The sequence below is a fragment of the Alosa sapidissima genome, chromosome 20 (assembly GCF_018492685.1).
Source record: "Alosa sapidissima isolate fAloSap1 chromosome 20, fAloSap1.pri, whole genome shotgun sequence".
NCBI lineage: Eukaryota > Metazoa > Chordata > Actinopteri > Clupeiformes > Clupeidae > Alosa > Alosa sapidissima.
In genome coordinates, this window is record NC_055976.1 from 11,619,805 (window position 1) to 11,645,496 (window position 25,692).

The 25,692-nt window shown below is 39.7% G+C and overlaps 1 protein-coding gene and 1 non-coding gene across 2 annotated transcripts; both read left to right on the forward strand.

The window, feature by feature from the left end:
• The first annotated feature begins 2,652 nt into the window (after positions 1–2,652).
• LOC121694832 (myosin heavy chain, fast skeletal muscle-like) lies at positions 2,653–16,237 on the forward strand. The gene is made up of 38 exons (XM_042075210.1): positions 2,653–2,868; positions 2,965–3,108; positions 3,195–3,351; positions 3,453–3,480; positions 3,614–3,734; positions 3,823–3,915; positions 4,248–4,311; positions 4,396–4,494; positions 4,574–4,677; positions 4,759–4,897; positions 5,431–5,549; positions 5,708–5,857; positions 5,952–6,122; positions 6,212–6,512; positions 7,296–7,366; positions 7,450–7,537; positions 7,626–7,743; positions 7,842–7,965; positions 8,068–8,204; positions 8,488–8,743; positions 8,858–9,100; positions 9,193–9,369; positions 9,458–9,603; positions 9,706–9,796; positions 9,880–10,269; positions 10,354–10,599; positions 10,690–10,886; positions 10,985–11,168; positions 11,256–11,421; positions 11,513–11,637; positions 11,725–12,033; positions 12,190–12,393; positions 13,030–13,155; positions 13,263–13,433; positions 13,513–13,617; positions 13,693–13,788; positions 15,996–16,127; positions 16,217–16,237. The coding sequence occupies exons 1-38, from the start codon at positions 2,665–2,667 to the stop codon at positions 16,235–16,237; spliced, it is 5,817 nt and encodes a 1,938-aa protein (XP_041931144.1). The 5' UTR covers positions 2,653–2,664.
• A 7,059-nt stretch (positions 16,238–23,296) lies between these two features.
• Positions 23,297–23,487, forward strand: LOC121695107. Its single transcript, XR_006026025.1, has one exon. It is a non-coding gene; the product is annotated as a U2 spliceosomal RNA (small nuclear RNA).
• The last annotated feature ends 2,205 nt before the right edge of the window (positions 23,488–25,692 follow it).

Consider the following 25,692-nt stretch of genomic DNA (forward strand, 5'->3'; position numbering starts at 1 on the left):
CTTTTTGTCAAGTGCCAGGTCGGAAAATAGGGCCCTATATGACTGTTCCAAGCTTTCTCTGTTTGTAGATAATGAAACTCATCAGTTCACTGGAGTCCCAGAGCCTTAGAAATGGCTTTGTAACCCTTTCCAGACTAATACTGTCAAGAATCATGTGCTGCTTTTTGAGACCTTTTAGCCAACTTCACATTGCTAGACAAGTTCTATTTAAGTGATGTTTAGATTAAACAGGGTTGGCAGTAATCATGTCTGGGTGTGTTTGTGAGCTTGGTTAGTTGGTTAATTTAATAACTAATGTGCAATTACTTTTTCACATAGGACCAGGTAGTGTTGGATAGCTTTTTGGGAAATTGGGAAGGGGGCAAATACATATATATATATATATGTGTGTGTGTGTGTGTGTGCGTGTGCGTGTGTATGTGTGCGTGTGTGTACATAGCTGAAACACCATACCGTCATATTTATTATCAACTATGGAAGCTAGAGACTGGTTGCACATACTGTATTTGAAGAGCCACCATAAAAAACACCCGAATAGGCCAAAAAGTCTAACCTCAAAAACAAGTATTTAAATAGTGTCAGAAGGTTAAAGAAGAATAGAGAAGAAATCAATGCTTCTTATCTACTTTATGCTTCAATTTCTCACATTTGGTAGTGCAATGTGTCCAGGCAGAGAGCTTACAAGAAATCTGTCACTGAACACCAGTAATAAAACTGCTGTGCTCTTCACTTTTGGAATGCTGCCCTACAATTATGCTGCTTCACTCACTGCCAAAACAAAACTAGTGACACATGTTATGTATGCGTGGCGGGCAGAAATAGAATACGGAACATTAATATTTGAAGGACATATTAATTACATTGGGAAACAACATTTTGTAAACTGATATCTACAAAGGGTGTGAGGGTGAGTGTGTGCGTGTGAGTGTGTGTGTTTGATCAAAACCCTTGTTTCTATTGGGGTTTTTTTTCACCCATACCTTGTTTGTGATTTAATTTAATTTAATTAATTAACCAAACATTATGTCAATATCCTTGGTAATTTAACTATTTTTACATAAATTGTTATGGCTGTATTAATTTAAAAACATTACAATGTGGTGGGTGACTCTTGAACATTGGCTGAGTAACAAAAACATGAACACCTTACAAGGGTTAAATAAAAATAAATATTAAAATCCCCATGATATCCAAGTTAAGTAACTAATCTGATCCTTCATTGCAATATGGCTACGTTGAAACAAACAGCCTGCGTGAGATGTTTGATTGACATCATCATGCTTGATCAACGTACCAAACAAAGTAGCAAAACAACCAGACTCGCAGTTAGCCAAACATGATTGGGGTCGTCAAACATTTTGTGACAACAAAATAGGACAATACACTTTATAATACACATAATTATGATATATGATAACAATTGCATTTGATACTATGTTCATAGTGAAAACATATTCATAGACAACATTGTTTAGTGTGCCAATTCCATTTAACTTCTTGCAGTTTTTTCGGTTAAAAATAGCCACAGATGTGACCATAATGAGCGTCTCCAGATATCAAATGGTTTTTATTTTTTAAAAATCCTAATGTATCCCATAAATTAATCAGTTAAAATACACAAAAAATCTTTTCACAAAGGGGATTTCCAAAAAACAACATATTTCAATTATGGCTCCTTAATAAGTAAACCGTCTAGTCTGCTGTTACGTCTCAGTGAGGTTGAGGTGATGTTTAAATAGATTCAAACACACTTTGCTTAATTAGAGCTCTGCTTAGTTGACAGAATACGGTCAATAAAAGGACCTGCTGGGAGTATGGGAGGGCTGCAAAAGGTGGGGGTTCCAGTGCACAGTAAGTCTTTCTTTGCTTTTACAGACAGACAGTCAGGAAGTGGCTCCTATTAGAGAATGTGTCATGACAAACTGCATCTCTAAAGCATGTAATAATAAACTTAAGATTACTACATTAATGTATTGATACTAAAAGACGTATTTGTGTGTTTTATCATTTTTAGATACTCATAACAACTGTGGAAATTGCATCTTCTTTTGGGAGGAAAAGGTAAGGCACATCTGATTTACAGTACATCTGATTTAACTGAACAGCTAAATGATTAAAGCAAGCTACTTGCATTCTAGTAAAGTAGATCTTTTGGGGGCATTTACTGATTATTGCTCCTTTCAAGGTCTTATTTGTATAGAAATATTCAATCTATGCAGATTGTGTCTAATATGCTGCCTACACCATAAATGACCTAATGTCACTGATTATGACTCTTAAGGCCTTCACAGTTCTAAAATGGAAGCTTATGTTTAACCCCCCTACCCCCCACCCCCACCATATTTAATTGATATCTGGATATGTGTGTATATTCAATGTGTATATTAGTATGATGGGGATGCGATTACATTTCAGGACAATTATGCAGTAAATAAATGGGTTCCATTATTATTAAGATATCAAAATATTGTGTTGTATTTTACTTTTTTAATGCATTGTGCAGTTTGAGTCCCCTTTTGATAAGATCCATACATGTTTTGTTCCCTGTTGACTGTCAACGACTTTATTTACAGTACCGTATCTGTACATGTCTGATTGTGCAAAGCATTTTATGTTGACACAGTTTGCTCTTCATGTTTATGATTAATGCAGTAACCAGCAACCATGGGGGACGCTGAAATGGCCACGTATGGCAAAGCTTCCATCTACCTTCGTAAGCCCGAGAGGGAGAGACTTGAGGCCCAAACCAGGCCCTTTGATGCAAAGACTGCTTGCTTTGTGGTTGACAAAGAGGAGTTGTACGTCAAGGCTACAATTAAAAAGAAGGAAGGCGGCAAAGCTGTTGTTGAAACGCTTGAAACCAAGGAGGTACTTTAAGCAAGGCTGTTGAAATTGTTCTGATGTTAAAATTACATTTTCACAGAAAGTTTATTGAATATATCTCTGTTTCTACATTGGTTTTAGGAAAGGACAGTGAAGGAAGACGAAGTCTTCCCCTTGAATCCTCCGAAATACGACAAAATTGAGGACATGGCCATGATGACCCATCTCAATGAAGCTTCTGTCCTGTATAACCTCAAAGAGCGTTATGCAGCATGGATGATCTATGTAAGCATTACACTTTTAAACAAATCAAGAAAATAAAATGAATTTGAAAAGCTGAAAAAACTATCTTCTTCATTTCTTCATTCTAGACCTACTCTGGACTTTTCTGTGTCACTGTGAACCCCTACAAGTGGCTCCCAGTATACGACCAAGAAGTGGTGGATGCCTACAGAGGCAAGAAGCGTGTGGAGGCCCCGCCCCACATCTTCTCTGTCTCTGACAATGCATTTCAGTTCATGCTCCAAGGTATGCTTTCAGTTTTAAATCCATCACTGAATAATACATTATATATTTGATTAATTTATGTAAAATGACCCATTCATGTCAATCTCTATTTTTCCCCACAGACAGAGAGAATCAGTCTGTCCTGATCACGTAAGTGTCCATGCATCCCTTAAAACTTTTTACATTATTAAAAGGCTAAACCTTTACATTATCTTCTGTATACTCTTCTGGTACACTTCGTAATTGTGATACAGAAAATTGCAATATCTTCTGTTTAATACAGCGGAGAATCTGGTGCTGGCAAGACTGTAAACACGAAGCGTGTCATCCAGTACTTTGCAACAATTGCAGTGGCTGGTGGGAAGAAGTCAGATGCACCAGCCGGCAGCAGTGGAAAAATTAAGGTACAGGACCCCTTGCATATTAATAGGCTAATATTCACATAGCAACACAGACATTAACTTCAATGATGATATATGTATTGACTTGCAGGGCTCTCTTGAAGACCAGATTATTGCTGCCAACCCACTGTTGGAGTCTTATGGTAATGCCAAGACTGTGAGGAATGACAACTCTTCACGTTTTGTAAGTTTAGTTTCTCATCTAATCTCTTACATGTTTTTTTTGTTTTTAGATAGAATCAACTTCTTAGGGTTTTTCTTTTAACTCAAACTTATCATGCACTTTGTTTTATATCTATTAGTATCTCTTTTGAAAAACATCCTCTGATGTCTACTCTACACTATCATATTTTGATTTATTTTATTAGAAAAGGCAGATTTATTGTAACTCTTTAAGTATTACTGAATATTTGAATATTTATTGAATACTTGAATATTTTCCTCATGTGTAACCTGCTTTGGGTAAAAGCATGAGCTAAATGAATACATGTTATGTCAAAATGTAATCTCAAACAGGGAAAATTCATCAGAATTCACTTTGCCACATCTGGAAAACTGGCTAGTGCTGATATTGAGACTTGTAAGTATAATTGTTCCAAGTAGAAATGCTCTTTTATTGCCTTAAATGTATCAAATGAAAATACATCCTTCACTGCATAAAAAGACCTGCTGGAGAAGTCTAGAGTGACATTCCAGCTTCCTGATGAGAGAGGCTACCACATCTTCTTCCAGATGATGACCAACCACAAGCCTGAAATTATAGGTAAGGTTAATAATTTCACCAAATGTTCAATCAATAAATGTAATTCGGAATTTGAAAATTCATTTTTTAATCCCGACAGAAATGGCCCTCATCACTTCCAACCCCTATGACTTCCCAATGTGCAGTCAGGGTCAAATCACTGTGGCGAGCATTAATGACAAAGAGGAGTTGGATGCCACAGATGTAAGTCTTCCAATAATTGGTTTTCCCCACTTCAATTTCTCGAAGATAGCTTTAAAATAGTCAAATAATTTATCATTCTAGGATGCCATTGACATCTTGGGTTTCAATGGAGAGGAGAAAGTCACCATTTACAAGCTGACTGGTGCTGTGCTTCATCATGGCAACTTGAAATTCAAGCAGAAGCAGCGCGAAGAGCAGGCTGAGCCTGATGGCACTGAGAGTAGGTTACGACACTCTACTTAATCATTCAGTTCTTATTTATTGAGGTAATTTTATTATGTAAATTAAAGTTAAATATGACTGATATCTAGAAAACACTTTTATCAAAATTGACAAAAATGGCACTGGAAGATTCGGAAAGAGAACCCGGGACGACTGATTGTCAAGCAGTAATGTTAACGATGCTACACCATGCACAAAATTGTCATACCACCATGTTATTTATATCAACATATGTGTATTCATGTATACACACTCATATTCTAAATTTCCCTCTGGATTAAAAAAGTATTATCTTCATTTAAAGACAAGTATTTACAAAACAATGGACACTTAGATACCTTTATGTTTTTGTTAGACATATAGCCTTTAACCTAACACTATTTTGGACAAACGTTTTGATTTAGGGAGAGGAAGCTGAGGTGAACAAACTTGTTTCTTATGCTGTCTCAAATTTGTTTGGAATGGGGAGTATGAAATTGGTCGCTATACATTTCAAATCACCAAAATGCTTCACTGTTACACTTCTTTTAGCTGCTGACAAAATCTGTTACCTCTTGGGCCTGAACTCCGCTGACATGCTGAAGGCTTTATGCTACCCAAGAGTGAAAGTCGGAAATGAGTATGTCACCAAGGGTCAGACTGTGCCACAGGTATTATTTTAGTCACTAAAAAGTTTACTTAAGATCACAAACCACATTGCAGTATTTGGACAGAATTACTAGTAGTAAAATGACCTGCTTTTGTCCTTATAAGCATTTTACTTTTTGGTCTCTGAGCATAGGATGACCACTGCTATATTCTGTTTCAGGTCAATAACTCAGTTTCGGCCTTGTCCAAATCCATCTATGAGAGGATGTTCTTGTGGATGGTCATTCGTATAAACCAGATGCTGGACACTAAACAGCCAAGGCAGTTCTATATCGGTGTGCTGGATATTGCTGGCTTTGAGATTTTTGATGTAAGCATAAGTTAACACCATTTTTCACTCACACCACAATGTAGTATAATCTCAGTAGGGAACATTCATATTACAAACTGTTTTTCAATCACAGTACAACAGCATGGAACAGCTATGCATCAACTTCACCAATGAGAAACTGCAACAGTTCTTCAACCACACCATGTTCGTTCTGGAGCAAGAGGAGTACAAGAAAGATGGCATTGTATGGGATTTCATTGACTTCGGCATGGACTTAGCCGCTTGCATTGAGCTCATTGAGAAGGTCAGTTTTAATCAGTCAAATGAGCCAAGTGCTAGATTTGTATTGTTTTATAATGGCCACTTTTAAAACTAAGCTAATTTTTCCAACAGCCAATGGGAATCTTTGCCATCCTTGAAGAGGAGTGCATGTTCCCCAAGGCCTCTGACACCACTTTCAAGAACAAGCTGTATGACCAGCATCTTGGCAAAAATAAGGCCTTTGAGAAGCCCAAGCCTGCCAAAGGCAAGGCTGAGGCCCACTTCTCCCTGGTGCACTATGCCGGCACTGTGGACTACAATGTTACTGGGTGGCTGGACAAGAACAAGGATCCACTGAACGATTCTGTTATACAGCTGTACCAGAAGTCGGGAGTTAAACTCCTGTCTGTCCTGTACCCACCTGTTGTTGAGGGTAACAAAAAGCTATATAAAGTAAAATCTAATACAGAAATAGAGCTCAACAGTCCCACCCCTCCTCCGAGAGAGATTAGTTTCCAAAACTAAGTTTTCCATTCAGTTCTCCAATTGACATCTGGAATAATCCATATATAAAGAGTTTAAGACCCTGACCAGCTATTACGTGATTCGTAATCAATAATAAAAAAAAAACAATCAGAAAAACAAAACAAAAAAAGGCAAAGGTAGAAGACTCTGTACATATTTAAATTTCCGAGGGAAAGAACTACTCATCCCATAAGCCTTTTCGAACTGACACATTTGAATATTTGCAGCCTAAAAATAGTTTATTGTCTGATAAAATTACTAACTTCCTTCCTCTTGATAACAGGGAGTAAAATGTTTATGCCATGTGGCATAAACATTTCCAATGGTGACCTCTACCAATCAAAGGCTCTGCTTTTACAGGTTTTTTACATGTTAGGATTTTGGGTAGAGTAGTACTTTTCCATTAAATTGCGAATATTTTTTTTTTCTCTGAAGAAGGTTGATGCCCGATGAAATTTGGACATCTACATGAGCACGTACAATCGCTTATTCATGTCGTTGCTGGTTTTAAGTCTACCATGGACAGGTACAATTTTATGGCTTATACTCCAGTTGTCAATGAAGAAGTTGCATTGAATTCTTACTTTCAGAATCAGCGGTGGGCGGGACTTTTGAGCTTTATTTCCAGTCTATGAACATTCTGTGTTTGTAACTCAACTGTCAAATGTTTCACTTGTTTGTATGTCAACAGAGACTGGTGGCGCTAAGAAGGGTGGTAAGAAGAAGGGTGGCTCCATGCAAACAGTGTCATCACAGTTCAGGGTATGTATATTAAACAAATAACAAACACATCAAATCATCCTAAAGAAAGGTGAGGGGATGTTTTAGCTTTCTTATCTTAACAGGAAAACTTGGGCAAACTGATGACCAACTTGAGGAGCACCCATCCCCACTTTGTGCGTTGTCTGATTCCAAATGAAATTAAGAAACCAGGTAAAGGGCGTTTGGTAGTCAATATCGATCTGTGTATTATTTATGCATTACATTGAGAATAGCAGATCTCATGACATGTATTTGATAGGTTATATGCAGAACTTCCTGGTCATCCACCAGCTCAGGTGCAATGGTGTGCTGGAGGGTATCAGAATCTGCAGAAAGGGTTTCCCAAGCAGAATCCTCTATGCTGACTTCAAGCAGAGGTGAACTGAGAAAGCCAAAGAAGTATTACACTTATTCAATACTGCATGTAGAAAAGAAAAAGTAATGCTCTATATGGACATTTATTTATTCTATCCAGATACAAAGTGCTGAATGCCAGTGTCATCCCTGACGGCCAGTTCATTGATAATAAGAAGGCTTCTGAGAAGCTATTGGGATCTATTGATGTTGATCACACGCAATACATGTTTGGACACACAAAGGTAGATAGGTTTCATGCAATCTATTATCTGTAGCTCATGAGTAAACTAGAGCACAGCTTTTTCTGTGTCAAATAGATGCTTATATTTTCATTCATCCCTCAGGTGTTCTTCAAAGCTGGTCTGCTGGGTGACCTTGAGGAGCTTCGAGATGAGAAACTGGCTTCCCTAGTCACAATGACTCAGGCTCTCTGCCGTGCATACCTGATGAGGAGAGAGTTTGTGAAGATGACAGCAAGGAGGTAATGTATGATGTATTTGGTGCAATCATGTTCAAAAATCATCTGTCATATAGCATCACAGTTTTTTTTTCATTCAGGTTAAGGTGTATGTTTCATAATAAGTGTCTTATAAATTGTTAGTGGAAATGTAACATAAGGCATCCTTTTCTAACTTTTGAAAGCTATAACTAAAGATCATTCACATTCCCATGTTTAATATATGTGTATCAAAGATGAGACTAGTCACTGTCATTATTTGACAATCAACTGACCCAGGTGTTTTCAAACCATTTACCTTTTACAGAGAAGCAATCTACACCATCCAGTACAATGTCCGCTCATTCATGAATGTCAAGCACTGGCCATGGATGAAGGTTTACTACAAGATCAAGCCTCTGCTGCAGAGTGCTGAAACTGAGAAGGAGCTGGCCAACATGAAGGAGAACTATGAAAAACTCAAAGAGGACTGTGCAAAGGCAACAGCCAGGAAGAAGGAGCTAGAGGAGAAAATGGTGGTTCTGGTGCAAGAGAGGAATGACCTAGCGCTACAAGTGTCATCTGTAAGTGTATAGTGTACCATTTCAATATTCACAATCATACCACTACCCAGTCTCAGCATTGTGTTGTCAATAGAAAGTATGTATTGTCATGCTTCCATATTATATTTACAATAGGGATCTGAGGGTCTCAATGATGCTGAGGAGAGGTGTGAGGGTCTTATCAAAAGTAAGATCCAGCTCGAGGCCAAGCTCAAAGAGACAACCGAGAGACTGGAGGATGAAGAGGAAATCAATGCTGAGCTGACTGCCAAGAAGAGGAAACTGGAGGATGAGTGCTCTGAGCTCAAAAAGGACATTGATGATCTGGAGCTGACCTTGGCCAAAGTGGAGAAGGAGAAACATGCCACCGAGAACAAGGTCTGGATTTATAAAGGGCCGATCAATGTAGTCTGTCGAAAAAATTATTTATTATTTACACTGTTCACTAATATAAAACATTCTATGTGCAGGTCAAGAACCTAACTGAAGAGATGGCCTCACAGGATGAGTCCATTGCTAAGCTGACAAAGGAGAAGAAAGCCCTCCAAGAGGCCCACCAGCAGACTCTTGATGATCTTCAAGCAGAGGAAGACAAAGTCAACACTCTGACCAAATCCAAGACTAAGCTTGAACAGCAAGTGGATGATGTAAGTACAAACGAATCAACATTTGACAACTTCTCACACTGAACATTGACCATTTACCACATACTCACCTCACACTTTAAATTGACAGCTTGAGGGTTCCCTGGAGCAAGAAAAGAAGCTCCGTATGGACCTTGAGAGAACCAAGCGAAAGCTTGAGGGTGACCTGAAGCTGGCCCAGGAGACCATCATGGATCTTGAGAATGACAAGCAGCAGTCTGATGAGAAGATAAAGAAGTAAAGGCATTATTTATTATAAAATATCACTGTTCTATTCCCATGTATGCAGCCAACTTCAGAAATTATTCTTCCTTTTCTTCAATCTTATTTTTTAATCAGGAAGGATTTTGAAACAAGTCAACTTCTTAGTAAGATTGAAGATGAACAATCACTTGGTGCCCAGCTGCAGAAGAAGATCAAGGAGCTTCAGGTCTAATTATTCTCCACCAACTGAAAGTCTGAGCGTTCTGCAAGTTTCTGTCTTATACTATAATATTTTTTCGCCCCCGATAGGCCCGCATTGAGGAACTGGAGGAAGAGATTGAGTCTGAGCGTGCAGCTCGTGCCAAGGTTGAGAAGCAGAGAGCTGATCTCTCCAGGGAACTCGAAGAGATTAGTGAAAGGCTTGAGGAAGCTGGTGGTGCCACTGCTGCTCAAATTGAGATGAACAAAAAGCGTGAGGCTGAGTTCCAGAAGCTGCGTCGTGACCTTGAAGAGTCCACCCTTCAGCACGAAGCCACTGCGTCAGCTCTCCGTAAGAAGCAGGCAGACAGTGTGGCTGAGCTGGGAGAGCAGATTGACAACCTCCAACGTGTCAAGCAGAAGCTTGAGAAGGAGAAGAGTGAATACAAGATGGAGCTTGATGATCTCTCCAGCAATATGGAGGCTGTTACTAAATCTAAGGTTGGTGAAATGGTTAGCCTCATGCTATCTTATAAACAAATCAACTTACAATAATTTCAGTAACGTTTTACTTATTATAAACAGACAAATCTGGAGAAGATGTGCCGCACCCTTGAGGACCAACTCAGTGAAATCAAGGCTAAGAGTGATGAGGGTGCCCGTCAGGTCAATGACCTCAGTGGTCAGAGAGCAAGACTTCAGACTGAAAATGGTGAGCTTGGCCGCCAGGTTGAGGAGAAAGATGCTCTTGTGTCTCAGCTGACCAGAAGCAAGCAGGCATTCACTCAGCAAGTTGAGGAGCTGAAGAGACTGAATGAAGAGGAAGTCAAGGTACTGATACCTAAGCATGAAATGAAGAAATTGGATTACATCAGTCACATTTGGGGAAAAGCTTTCATAAACACCCTTACTTGTTAACAGGCCAAGAATGCCCTGGCTCATGCTGTTCAGTCGGCTCGCCACGACTGTGACCTTCTAAGGGAGCAGTTTGAGGAGGAGCAGGAAGCAAAGGCTGAGCTTCAACGTGGCATGTCCAAGGCCAACAGCGAAGTTGCTCAGTGGAGGACCAAGTACGAAACTGATGCCATCCAGCGCACTGAGGAGCTTGAGGAGTCCAAGTATGTGCTAAAGATTAAACATGATTTTGTATATGGATTTTCCCCACTAAAACCTGTTTTCTTCATCATGTTTTTCAATGTGGTGCTTTTTCCTTCAGAAAAAAGCTTGCCCAGCGTCTCCAAGAGGCTGAGGAGCAAATTGAGGCTGTCAACTCAAAATGTGCCTCTCTTGATAAGACCAAGCAGAGACTCCAGGGTGAGGTTGAGGACCTCATGATTGATGTGGAGAGAGCAAATGGTCTTGCTGCCAACCTTGACAAGAAGCAAAGAAACTTTGACAAGGTAATACCTGCAAAACATCATTCAAATGTGGAATGTAGGTAAAAGCTGAATATGTATAAGCTTCACAACAAAAACTGTTCCTAAAAGATCCTGGCAGAATGGAAGCAGAAATACGAGGAGGGTCAGGCAGAGTTGGAGGGTGCCCAGAAAGAGGCTCGTTCTCTCAGCACTGAGCTGTTCAAGATGAAGAACTCCTATGAGGAGTCTCTTGACCATCTTGAGACCCTGAAGAGGGAGAACAAGAACTTGCAGCGTGAGTCAAAATAACCCAATCCATATCCCACTCAAAAAACATTTTTAAACTTGCAGATAATGTTTCCTATAATATAACTGCACATTTGCAGAAGAGATATCTGACCTGACTGAGCAGCTTGGTGAGACTGGAAAGAACATCCATGAGCTGGAGAAGTCCAAGAAGGCTGTAGAGACTGAAAAGACTGAGATCCAGACAGCCCTGGAAGAGGCTGAGGTAAAAAATCAGGAGGGCTTTCCTACACAGTGAGAAACAGAAGTTATGATATTTTTATATTTTAAAATTCTTAATTTTCTTGTTTAGGGAACTCTTGAGCATGAGGAGTCCAAGATTCTTCGTGTCCAACTTGAACTCAACCAGGTCAAGGGTGAGGTTGACAGGAAGCTTGCAGAGAAGGATGAGGAGATGGAGCAGATCAAGAGGAATGCCCAGAGGATAGCCGACTCCATGCAGAGCACTCTGGACTCTGAGGTCAGGAGCAGAAATGATGCCCTGAGAATCAAGAAGAAGATGGAGGGAGACCTCAATGAGATGGAGATTCAGTTGAGCCATGCTAACCGCCAAGCTGCTGAGTCCACGAAACAACTGAGAAATGTGCAGGCTCAACTCAAGGTCAGTTATGCAATAAACTAGTACAAGGATCATAACTTACCATAATTACTATTTGGTTAATAGTTCAAGAATGTCCATAAATCAATATTATATGATTTTGTCCAAACTCTCTTGCTAGTATGGCACATCTTTTGTCATTCCATTTTTTTTTATTAGGATGCCCAACTGCACCTTGATGATGCTGTTAGAGGACAAGAAGACATGAAGGAGCAGGTTGCCATGGTAGAGCGCAGGAACACCCTGATGGTGGCTGAGATTGGGGAGCTCAGAGTTGCTCTGGAGCAGACTGAGAGAGGCCGCAAAGTGGCTGAACAGGAGCTGGTTGATGCCAGTGACCGTGTTGGCCTCCTGCATTCTCAGGTGTGGATATATTTTTCTCATCAAAAGAAAATATTTTCAATCATCGCAATTCTTTGAAAAGATTTTTCACCAAATAACATATTTAAAATTATTATTTGTATTGTTTTTTTATTTTTATTGGTAACAACAAATACATACATCGAGAAAGAACAAAAAGCAAATAAACAGATATAAGGGGGCCTACTGTATAACAGGAGGGGACATTCATACTCTACATTTTTGTTTTAACTTGTTATGTCTACCTTCAATTCATTTTCAAAAAACACTTTCCCCAGTTCTTTTCACATCTTTCAGCCAATTCTTGGTGATAGCCTTCTTACTCACTGTAAGCAAAATCTTTACTAGATATTGGTCATCTTTGGATACATATTCTTCTAAGTCTCCTAGGTCTGAATACATCTGTGTTTCTTAAACTAAAAGTATCTTTTATTTCTTGGAAACTCCTAATTTCTCCGTCCTTGATAATTGTACATATAGCAGTTATGCCTGCAGTTACCCAATTTCTGTATGTAGTGTCGATTTTCCCTGGTTTGAATTCTCCGTCAAATGCAATCCATCTTAGAAGACTGAGCTCCCTCCCTATCCTTAGCTGTTTAACTACAGAATGCCATATTTGAAATGATTTCTGAATGTTAGAACACGAGTCTGATTAACACCAAGAAGAAGCTTGAGGCTGACTTGGTTCAGATCCAAGGAGAGGTTGATGACATCGTCCAAGAGTCTAGAAATGCTGAGGACAAGGCCAAGAAAGCCATCACTGATGTATGTAGTAGTTATTTTTCCTTAATTCATCCTAAATGTATTAAATATGTCAACATTAAGGATATGTTTTCATGCTACCTTCCATAAACTATCATATGGTCTTCTAGGCTACCATGATGGCGGAGGAGCTGAAGAAGGAGCAGGACACCAGTTCTCATCTGGAGAGGATGAAGAAGAACCTGGAGGTCTCTGTGAAGGATCTGCAGCATCGCCTGGATGAGGCTGAGAATCTGGCCATGAAGGGTGGCAAGAAACAACTCCAGAAACTGGAGTCCAGGGTGAGTGGCTAAACTTTGTTCAGAATGTAATGAATAAAATGAAGACCTTGTCTGAAATGAAAATCTTGCTCATGTAAAGGTTCGTGAGCTGGAAAGTGAGGTTGAGAATGAACAGCGACATGGAGTTGACGCGGTCAAGGGAGTCCGCAAATATGAGAGAAGAGTGAAAGAGCTCACCTACCAGGTACAACATTTGTTTTAACCACTATTGAACAGCATTTAAGTCGAGGACTGATTGACAGACTGTTTTTCTTTTCAGACTGAGGAGGACAAGAAAAACATTAACAGACTGCAGGACCTGGTTGACAAGTTGCAGCTGAAGGTCAAATCCTACAAGAGGCAGGCTGAGGAAGCTGTAAGTAGTTTCCTATGTTGCTTATATGGTAAAATGCCTGTCATAATAAAACATATAGTTTAATTTAAAATAACAGGACTGAAATGAATAAAAGATAAACAATGTGTTCATGCAAATACCAGTTGTAACTAGAAAATGTAATTCCGAGGAATTACCAGTGCATGAAAATGCAAAACATATGATGTAAAACATACAGTGTTAAAACAGATAATGTAGAGATGGTTACAATGGTTTTGCTTAGGTAGACATGGTTGTTGCAATGCTAAATAAAGCTGTTTCTTTGATGGTTGCTAGGGTAATCATGTTGGTTGCTATGGAAACTGACATATATGCTTTATTTCAATGGTTACTATGTTGGTTGTTATGCAGGTGGTGGTTTAATATAGTTGGCTGGAGGCATAGTTGATGATAACTGACAGTTGGAATGGCTGAACAGTTAAGTAGTTGAGTAGTTTAAATAGTTAAATTATTTAATAGTGAATTATTGTAGTGAGGACTATTATTTTGAAACAGTTGTGGGTAGAGGAAACAGTTGAACAGAATCTGTCATCTGAACAGAGCCAGATTGTATGCTTAATATCCTTGTAGAATCCTTGTAGAATGGAGAGACACAGAGAGAGTTGGCCTAGTTGAGCAGAACGCAGTTGATACAGGTGCAATCAGTTAAACTGGCTCTTTGAGGGGGCCTTTGAGCAGCTGCCAGTTGATACAGGTGCAAATCAGTTTAATTAGCCCATTGTGATGTCATAGTGCCAATGCAAAGTCTAAGGGGAAAAATAAGCTTGATTTATGTTAACTCTTTAAATCTCAAAAATAATTTCAAGTTTTTGCCTGAAATTGCACTGTGCCTATTTACAAGGGCATTGTTCCCACCTCTTCTGGGGCCAACCATCAAATGTTGGGACCTCTATAGAAAGCTGAGAACCTCTAGTTTTCGTAGGCTAGAATATATTTTTTTCTTTCTGCCGGATTACAAGCATCTCTGAACTAACCACATTTCAGCACTCTAGGTCACTTGATATGACTTAGAAACACAACTGAGCCCTAGCACCAGGTCTTGTGAAGTTGTGTGCAAAAGTAGATCAATATACAATGAAAATATGAGTGCTTTAGACTATTATTTGCCAAGGTATGCTCATGGGTTTTGTAAAATGCCTATGGAAACTCCCCATAGGACTTTTTGTTATCCAAAATGCATACTGACAATCAAATGCTTACTGCACATTAACCCCTTTGTGTAGAAACATAATCCTGGTCTCAAATGAAAGGTAACACATTGAAGTTTCATGCTTGTATTTGGATTATACTTCAGAGGTTCTGATATGGAATGACTACACTAAATATGGAATGATTACAAAAAAGACTCTATTTTTGCATTTACAGTACTTTGTTAGTTCAATGAGTGTGTATAAGATAGACTATACATCTGTACAACTAATATTGGATAACACAACATGAAGATTCAATTTCTATGGATTCTTGTGAATATTTCATTTATGTTGCATATACTTATTGTGCTGCAGCTACACTGCAGCCAAAAGTCAGGGTAGCACCAAAAGCGGAGGGGGGGCATTTTGGATCAAATTTAATTGAGACATAATAAGATTAATCTGAGAATGTAAAGCACTATACAGATTGTACATGAAAAAAGTTGTCATTTTTGGATCCCCAAGAGTCAAAGCTTTGAAATGGTGTATAACATTACTATTCTACATAGCAATATGGTGCATACAATTGATTTAGAATTTTGGGGGGAGGGGGGTAACCGTCCCGCCGGCGGGACACTGAAAGTATAACGCTTACAAAAACGAAAAAAATACATTCTTCAAGTGTCCTTTTCAAGACCTACGTTACAAAAGTTTGAACGAAGTTTCTATGTGAAACAGTTGAAGCTGAATTAGACGCAGAAATTTGGTGGGAAGAATAAGAAGAAGAAGACTACTTTGGATAACAGAACAGTACATTTTCATGCACTGTGATAAAAAGAAGAAGACTTTGTATAACAGAACAGTGCATTTTCATGCACTGTAATTAACGCAAGGATGAACACCAAAACATTTTGTATCTCTTATTCCTTTTAGTCCAGTTTTAAAATAACTGCTATCACCTGTCCTGGACCCTAAATTAATTTTCATAGACACAATCAATTTTGGTTTGCTTCGAAACATAAGCCTTAGCACTCATCAAACATATTTGCTCATTATTAGGAGGAGCAATCCAACTCCCACCTGTCTAAGTTAAGGAAGGTTCAGCATGAGCTGGAGGAGGCTGAGGAGCGTGCTGACATTGCTGAATCCCAGGTCAACAAGATGAGAGCAAAGAGCCGTGATTCTGGAAAGGTAAATCCAATTTACCATATTTCAACGTATTATGAAACATCATATGTTCATACTCTATTTAATTAAATGTTTCAATGTCTTTTTCTTAGGGCAAGGAGGCTGCCGAGTAAATCCTGTGAAAACTTCTTACTAGTCACTCATCTGGATTAATATCCTGATTGCTGTGGCTATTCTGTAACTACAACAAAATATAAGCATCTTCAGAATATACGAGTAGGCCTACCGTATTTTCAAGACTATAAGTCAAAAAGTCATGAAGAGGAAAAAAATATATATAAGTCGCACTGGACTATAAGTGGCATTTATTTAGAAATGTATTTCACAAAAATCCAAGACCAAGAACAGACATTTAATCTGGAAAGGCAAGTTTTTCAACTACACAATAGCAGACAGAACAACAGGCTGAATATGTGCCCATTATGTTAACGTAACACAATAACAGTCATTCATCTATTCAGCAAATTTGATGTTGTTTAGCTTGGTCACAAGGACATTAAAATGACAGTTCCTGGTTGCACAGTTTGTTGTAATGATGTCTTCTTTCTGCCAGATGTGGAATATTAACAATGACAATAAAAGCGTTTAGCGTTGCTTACCCTCGTTTGAACTGCGTTGTCCTTTGCTGTGTAATTTGTTATCTAGATGCTAGCGGTTAGCGAAATGCTAGCAGTTGGCTTTTTTGGTGTTGAACATACCTGGGAGGCTGAATAGGCTCTAAGCCAGCGGTCCCCAACCACCGGGCCGCGGGACATTCCTAACCGGGCCGTAGCCTACGACATGAGTTTTTTAAAAAAAATGCATGCAAACTAAATAAACTCAATTTAATTTACAATAATGTCACGTTTTTACATGGCATAGGCCTATATGCAGTTGTTTGAATTGCACGCATGTTTGCATTTTGCAAGGTATTTCTTATGTCTGTCTGTCCTGCCTTCAACACTTTTACATATTGCCTTCAGCGCTGCGCAGCCTCAGGTCAGCTCACTTCACTTGATCAGTTCTTGGCGAACGGTAGTGTCACACAAAGTTAGCTAAACTGCTAGAATGAGCAACAAAAAACAAGCATCTTTAGAGCATTTCTTTGGAAGGGGTAGGGGGGACAAAAGACCCACTGACGATGGTAATGAGCCAGATACCTCAAAGAAAAAGAAGGGGTCATTCAATAGGAAATATGACGAGTCATATTTAAAATATGGTTTCGCAGAGACCGGTGACTCGCATGTAGTGTTGTCATGATACCAAAATTAATGTTTCGATACCGATACCAAGTCAAGAATTCATTTTGATACTTCTTCGATGCTTTTTAAAAAATGTATTTGATTTGGGGGCCCCACCACCTTGACATCATCATCAGTAATATTGATATAATGTAGTGTGATCATTCACACCAATGGCCATCCCAGATTCTGGATGACTCTCTCCACAAAAACACACATGGAAAATTATGGCTTATGTCATATTTAATATATTCTTCACTTATATTCTTACACTTAGGCATATCTTTAATGTGGTGTTCTAGGTCTAATTGAGTGCACATTGGTGATGTGTAGGTGTAATTGAGTGCGTGTCACTTTAAGATATACGTGAGAGTAATTGGCCTTGTCTCATGGTTTTAGTCTTGTAAATAAAAGTTGCACATAGCGCATAAGGATATGTGGATGCAATTAATTATGTTTTGTATGTCATTAGATAAAATAAATGTTCAAAAAATGTACAAGTCGAAGAAAATCTTTCTGGGATCCTAGAAGAGATAAGTGTCTTGCAATGTTCATTAATGATTTTAGCGAGCACTATTGTCAAACATGACCTGAGCTAGCGGGATAGTTAGCAAGGATCTCTCTTCAGATGTAAAAGTTTGCGATGGTTGCTTAGTCTATTTCTAAATTACATTGAACCCAAATAGACTAGGCAGGATTTTGGAAAATCCCGAATTTAAAGTCCCGAAGGCAAATCATGTTAATTTTTGGCATACAACATTTTTAGGGGTTTTGAAGGGTGCTGAATTCAAATCTTCTGTATGCCAGGCTCAAAAATGTCCCATAATGCCTCAAAATGGAGAAATCCATTATGGCCGCTGCCGCCAGGTCAAAATCTAATTAATCACTTATCTTTTAGACTGTAGAATGTAATGTGCTTTTATAGGTTTTCACAGATAGGGAATGCAATGCCATGCTCAGATTTAAGATCAAGACTAGAGAAAATGCTTGAAATGAATGTGCATGGTTAAAATTTTGGTCTCGGATAATGAATACCCAGTAAACAAAATAAAGTCCTGGCGTCGTCCCCTAAAGGTCCCCTGGCGAACGTCACCTCCTCGACATTGTGTAGGGTTCCCTTTACGTCCCGCTGACCTCTGTTCGGGAGGTCTAAAAGACGTCCACGAGACTTTAAAAGGACGTCCTGTAATGGTCACCGCGACATTATGCGCGCAACGTTTATATTTCCGCAATGGTAAAAAAAAAAAAAACATGAAGCGCGATTTGGTATGGTATTACATCCTGTAAGTCTCAGCGTTGCTAGGAGAGAGGTAGACGGAACATGAACACGAATTAATGACTTGATCTATAACTACACAATCAACTTCACTCACCTCATATTTTCACGCATGTATGAAATCGCGTCCTCCGAATGCATTATACTAATGATGAGTAGACATGGACATTTATACCGGGCTAGGATGTGCTGCTTTCACATCTACGGTGTCATTTTCAATACGACATTTTAATGGGCATATCCCGTAGCATATTGTTCAAAACATCACCAGAGTAGGCCTAGGCTAGCCTAAGATAAATTGTTCAAACCATATTGTTTCAAAATATTAAAAACTAATAATAGCCAAAAATACTAAAACTACGCAATGCATGCTGGGAAGCAAAACATGAAATAAAGTAGGCATGAAACATAACTAGAATGCATTGATGTTATACCCACTCGTTTTCTTGGACCTGTGATCAAACAGGGACAGCCTTGTAAGCCTATCTTCCTGGAACATTGCAGATAAAGAAAAATGTATCGTTTTCTCTAGGCTATGAATGCTCTTTGTAGCCAACTTTAAGATTAAACTACATGTACCGCAGAGCGGTACAAAATATGACCGCCGCCCAGTCCAGCACATTTTTTCCACAAAAAGAAATCACACTGAAAGGCCTATATGATTCTAACTTGTCTCACTAAATTGCATTATCCACACTCAATTCTCACTGGTATCTGCTAGACAACAAGTACCAAAACATGATTAGTTCATAGATTTCACATGTAAAATTAATTTTATACAACCCCACCTCCATCTTGCCTGTTCATAATTCTGAGAAATTCTTGATTGTTTGTGTTATGTTTATGTTATGTGTGTGTGTGTGTGTGTGTGTGTGTGTGTGCGTGCTTGTGTGTGTGCCTGCGTATGTGCCTGTGCATGCAAGCGTACATATGTCTACTGTGTGAGTATGTGTCATACGTATGATTACTGTGAATGTGTGTGTGTGTGTGTGTGTATCTGTTTGTGCACATGTGTGCACATGAAATGGGTTAACATGACCCCTGGAGGCAAACATACGGAAAAAAATGGTCATCCTAGGCCCTACGGTTCTCAAGATATTCACAGAGAACTGTGTTGTCCTACCCTCCTTTCGGGGGGTCCAGTCCAGCAGGGGGGGCTACAGATCATAACGAAAAATGACGGTTCCATGCTATCCATGTGGGGGTACATGCCCACCAAGTTTTGTGTACCCCGGTCTTTCAGTGTCCCGGGAATCCTTGTTGGTGTACGTCACTAAATGTACACATAAATTATTTTATTGTAAGGCCCCCCATGAACGAAAGTACACAAAACTTGGCATGCATTCGGAGGGTGTCATAATGATCCTACACTTTTAATTTCGTGCAGTTTTGACCTTGTCAGCCAGAGATATTGTGATGAAAACACCTAATTTTTTGCTTTTTGGGCAGCTGTGGCCCACTGGTTAGCACTCTGGACTTGTAACCGGAGGGTTGCCGGTTCGAGCCCCGACCAATGGGCCGCGGCTGAAGTGCCCTTGAGCAAGGCACCTAACCCCTCACTGCTCCCTGAGCGCCGCCGTTGTAGCAGGCAGCTCACTGCGCCGGGATTAGTGTGTGCTTCACCTCACTGTGTGTTCACTGTGTGCTGTTTGTGTTTCACTAATTCACGATTGGGTTAAATGCAGAGACCAAATTTCCCTCACGGGATCAAAAAAGTATATATACTTATACTTATTATCTCTCTCTGGCTTTTATACTGCTATTTCCATGGCTTCTATAGTTGTGTTCGCTGTTCTTACGACTCAACAAGATTCCATAAATTCACTTTTACATACAAAGATATGTGACAAGTTAAACGGAAAACTTTCAAAACATTTATTTTAAGAGTGTGTCCATGAGAGGACCAGGCGGGGGTGATACATGCTACGTCACCGATTTTGATAGATAGTACAAAATTTGAAACAACCCAGGGGGAGTTAGGCCCCCGTCCTTGTTTTAGGCCAAAAAAACTCAAAAAAAGGCCCACGATTGCATAAAATGTTGACATCCCTCCTGCTGTCAGATTTAATCACAGCAAAGTAACAATCCATGCCATCAAAGGTGCATCCAAGGTTAGTTTAAAACTGGAGTAGGCGTAAGGTGTGACTGGTGTCAGTCCAGGACTGCACGTATCCACTATGTCACATGCCTTTTGGCGAATACCCAAAAAAAAGCCATTTTCAGACCTGAATATCTCCGATGAGCAACCTCCTTTTTTCAAAATTCTTTCTGCACATGAAAGGGCCATCTGTGGACTTTATAAATCAAAAGAAAAATGCTCTGCCTTTTTATTATTTTTGTCGCTGTAACCGCCTAAATAGTGTGATCCAGTCAGTGATTTCAAATACATATCTATTTCAATGATTGGTTAAAACATAATGTTTAGGTCATTTATGGTGGACAAATGGAGATATATTATCATCCAGCATGTCTACTGATCAAATCCAAGCTAGATTTAATGTCCTGAGTGCAATATATTCCTTAAGGTAGCTCAAAATGACATCATTGGGTGACATACACCAGTATACCCGTAGGTCCAATATTTGAAAATGTAATATCTCCAACATATCTCAGGGCTAGAAACAGTCACTTGGATTCAAATAATAACTTGTAATATTTTGGTAGCCAAAGGTCAAGGTCACTTTGTCCTTATCTATATCCCTTTGTGGTGGATAAATCTCAAAAAATCCCTGACGTAATTTCATATGTGATACAAATATCACATATGAACTTACATACTATCTTTTACATCAGAAAAGTAGTGTAAAAATGCGCTACACTGAACACTGCTCAGCGCTTAATGTGTCTGAACCATGGCATGAAACATTCAAAAGTTCAACCCTGCTTTTGTCTTTTTCTCTTTTTTTTATTATTATTTCAGGAGGATGGAATAACAACCCGAGTGTTGTTAGCTTCCAGAATTACTTCAGGCACATTATGGTCCGCTGTGGCATCACTCCAGGAGACACAGGCAATGTACAAGCACAGGACACCACCAACTGCCTGTCAGCTATTGACATGTCTTCAGTGGCGCCAGCTGTGGAGGATGATAGTGACATTGCACCCTCTCCTTTTGAGCAAGTGACTGGTGTGGTGTTAGACCATAGCTACCTACCTACCAGCTTTGGGGCCCTAACTGAGAATGCTCTGGTGTATATCGCAGGATTTGTTGTTAGGCGGGTTATAAAGAAACTGAAGTGTGATTGATGTATGCTGCAGTAGCTTGGTTAGTACAGCTGAGCCCTCATCTCTCGGTGATCACTATCATTTGCTGACCTTGCGTAACCATGGAGGTCTGTTTGTACCAAGCTATGGTACAGTAAAGGTGATTCGCTCAGCTGAGCACTGCATCAGGCGGGCCTCCAATATCTCATCTGCAGCACATCAGTGTTCAGAGAAACTGCTGAACAGAGTTGTGAAAGCAGAAATAGGCTCTCAGGATATTTTTAATCTTGGCAAACACAGTACTGAAACTTAAGATGGCATTGACAACCATCACTACGATTTAATTTCACGTATCGTGTCTTGTTTTTACAAGTTGAGACAGCACCATGTGGCAAGAGTGCATACTTTAAAACTACAAAGTGGTAGTTTAAGGAAGAAGCTGTGTAAGATAGTATTGTTACAAGGCTATTAATACTAGACACTGAGTCTCTGTCCCACAACATAGAAGACATAGGAGGGAGGGAGGGAGAGAGAGAGAGAGACTTGAGTATGGTGGAGAGAAAGAATGAGAGAGGAGATGGTTTTGAGGAGAGAGAGAGAGCACACACTGTATTTGCAGTACAGTTCATTTTTTACTGTATATTAACATTACACATATAAACCATTTAAAGTAATATGATTTTACAGTACCTGTCCATAATATTGTATCTTACAATACTTCTCAGTACTGCTACTATATTTACCTCTACAATATAAATATTTTCAACATGTACATTGTACTTGCACTTGTTCAAAAACATGTAAAACCCTGGGGCATGTGCAAAGAGTGGGTTTGCACTTTGCTGTGTAGGCTGTCAAAATCAAAAGTTGGAAAACTGATTAAAAACTAACAGCATGAACATAAATGTGGAAAGTATTTTCCTTGCCTGGAAATATGTACAGTATTGTGTAATTCATTGTCTCTACAAAGCTGTACAAGATGCCTGTGTCTATGGACTAGTCCTTTCTAGTTCATTTTTTTTTTTAAAGCAGGTAAAAATATGTTATTTTTGTACTATATTAAGATATAGTATTCTTTGCCTGGAAAATTAATCGTGTACAGTAAATTGTCTGGAGTTCTCTACAAATGCCTTTTGCGTATAGTGTGCTATCCCTTAGATTGTGGTGGTTGCAGGTAAGTAAACGGGTAATCAGGGATCTCCATGTCAGGCCCACTTTATCTGCCACAACTTGGGAAATTAATGGAAAAGGTTGTTTTGCAACATTTTTTTAAGGCCTGACAATAGGACTTTGAATGGTAACGCTGCGTGCACTTGTTTGATTGCCAGCATCTTTAAATTTACATTGTTAACATTGCTGGCCTATTTTGGAATGGAATTATGTCCCATTAGATTGAACGTAAAAACAGGTTATGTAACAAAACCCTTATTTTATTTTATTTTGACATTCGTAACGAAGCAAGAAAATAAACTTTCGCTTCTCGGCCTTTTGGCTAAGATCAAGTGTAGTATCTGTTCTTATCCGTTTAATATCTGATACGTCCTCTACCCGAGGACTATATATTAATCTGATTTTTGGAACAGGGAGACGGAAGAGGGGCTTGCTCCGTCCACTCCATGCATCGACCCGGTATTGCAGTGACTCCAGGAACGGTGCACATCCCTCTTGAATTTCCCCTTGGGGATCAATAAAGTATCTATCTATCTAACTCACCGATTTAAGGTATTTTAATTATGTATGAATAGCCTATGGCCTTGTCCCCGATTGGCGTTCGAAGCTGCGTTCCCCTGTACCAAGATGGCGGCTTTGTTGACGCATTCGTTCCAATAGACCGTGGTAGTCAACGCGACTTCTAGTGTTTATTTCTATGATTATTCACGAACTATAACTGTCATACAACTCTTGGGATCCCCCTCTACTGCCCCCTGGCGCCCTGGCAATATAACAAGATTATAGATCACACCACATCTCCCTTTCTGAAAAGCAAAAGACTGTGACCTGCCTCATTCACAAGGTTGTATCAAACTCTTAAACTCACTTTTATATCACTGTGAAACATTTAGTCTACTATAACACATTTCTTTACAGTGCTTCTTTAACACTCTTCTTTCCTGTGAACTCATACTGTGACCAGATTACACTCAAGAAAATGAACTCATTGAGGCCTGTTTAAGATATAAATGAACAGTAGCCACCAGTAACTTTGCATTAACAAACCTCCCTGTTATGCCCCCAATACATTAGTATATTGTCTTTTTATTTCACTTTCTTTTTTTTTTTTTTGAGTTCTCACAGATCCAGTCAATCTGGCTTTGTGATAGACCTGCCAGACCTGGTTCTCACAGTTTGGGGAGTGCCCCGAGGCCCTTCTGGAGACACCTGACCAGTGTCCGCTGAAGTATCCTGCAGGTCGACCCCTGCAGCATGTTCTTGTGTTTTACTGCTGTTGTCTGTCGACATGGGCACAAGGTGGCGGCGATTCCGTCTTAAAGTGCCCTGTGGTCCACTGACCAGGTAAGATCTAGGTGTTTCATGTGTGGATGTCACAGTACCTGGGGATCTTGTATCTGTGATCCACACTTGATCTCCTGATGACAGGTCAGAGAGATTTCTCACTCTGTGTCTGCGGTCATAGTTGCTTGCGTCCATCCATCTCTTCTCCCTTTCTTTACGCTGCACCGACCAGAGATCTGGGATGGCTGGCTCCAACACCGCCGGGAAAGCTGGCACAGTGGTGCGCAGGCGGCGCCCCATGAGCAGCTGGGCCATACTGAAGCCATTGCTCAAAGGAGTGCTCCTGTAAGCCAGAAGTGCACGGTAGGAGTCAGTTGCTTTCTTCAACAGGTTTTTGATGGTTTGGACAGCACGCTCGGCCTCGCCGTTGCTCTGAGGGGCGATTCTAGACCTAGAGCTTTGCTGGGGCACAGGCCCCCAACTCCCAATACATAAAAAAAAAAAAACATTTAAATGTGCGCGCAATATGAAATAAATGGCTTTTACGTCTAGCCCCCATCATGTCCTCATCCATTTCTTGCCTGTCTCTCTCCTCCTCCTGCCTGGTACTGGACTGCCCAGCCTGTGCTATTTCTCCCCTCTCTTCTTTTCGACCTTCTTCTCCTCCTCCTTCTCCTCCAGCACTCTCTCCCTCAACTGTTGTAGCAGCCACTGCAGCAACATCCAAACACATAGGCATAAGTAGGCCTACTGTATACACACTGCATGAATTTAATAGGCTTTCCTACACAAGGGAAGCTTATTTTTAGTCAAAATTGAGATATACTTCCCTCCCAGGCAAGGGTCCTGTAGTCATCCTGGCGATACTGCAGTTCTTTGTAGCTTAAATAGCCTACTAAAGCCTTCATACTGACTTTTGGTGATAATTTGCAAATGTAGCCTAATAATCTAATAATAAAATAGATTATTATAGGCTACATTTACAAATGCAGCAAACTTATTTAAGTTTGCCATTAAACCATTGATCAAATCACAGCACTGGCTATTACCAGCATAAATGTTACCTTTAATGTGGGCAATTACCATACCTCCCTCGTCCTCATCTCTCCTCACTGTTCCTTTCCTTCTGCCTCTGTTCAGGAAGAATTGTCTGATGTCCATCTCTGAATAGTTTATCAGAAGGCTATGTTTAGTTTTACAGTAGGACAGCTTAGCTTCACAAACAGTATAGGCTACTTTTACAGGACTCTCTCTCCAGTATACGTATAAATCATTATTAATTGTCCGCATGTGTGCATGCAGCCTACACATGGTGTGAGTGTGTGTGTGAGGGAGAGAGCACAAGCTGGTAAACTGTTGCTAAATTTAGGCTACGACGCTAAGCATTGAAAAACAGATGCTAATTATGTGGGCA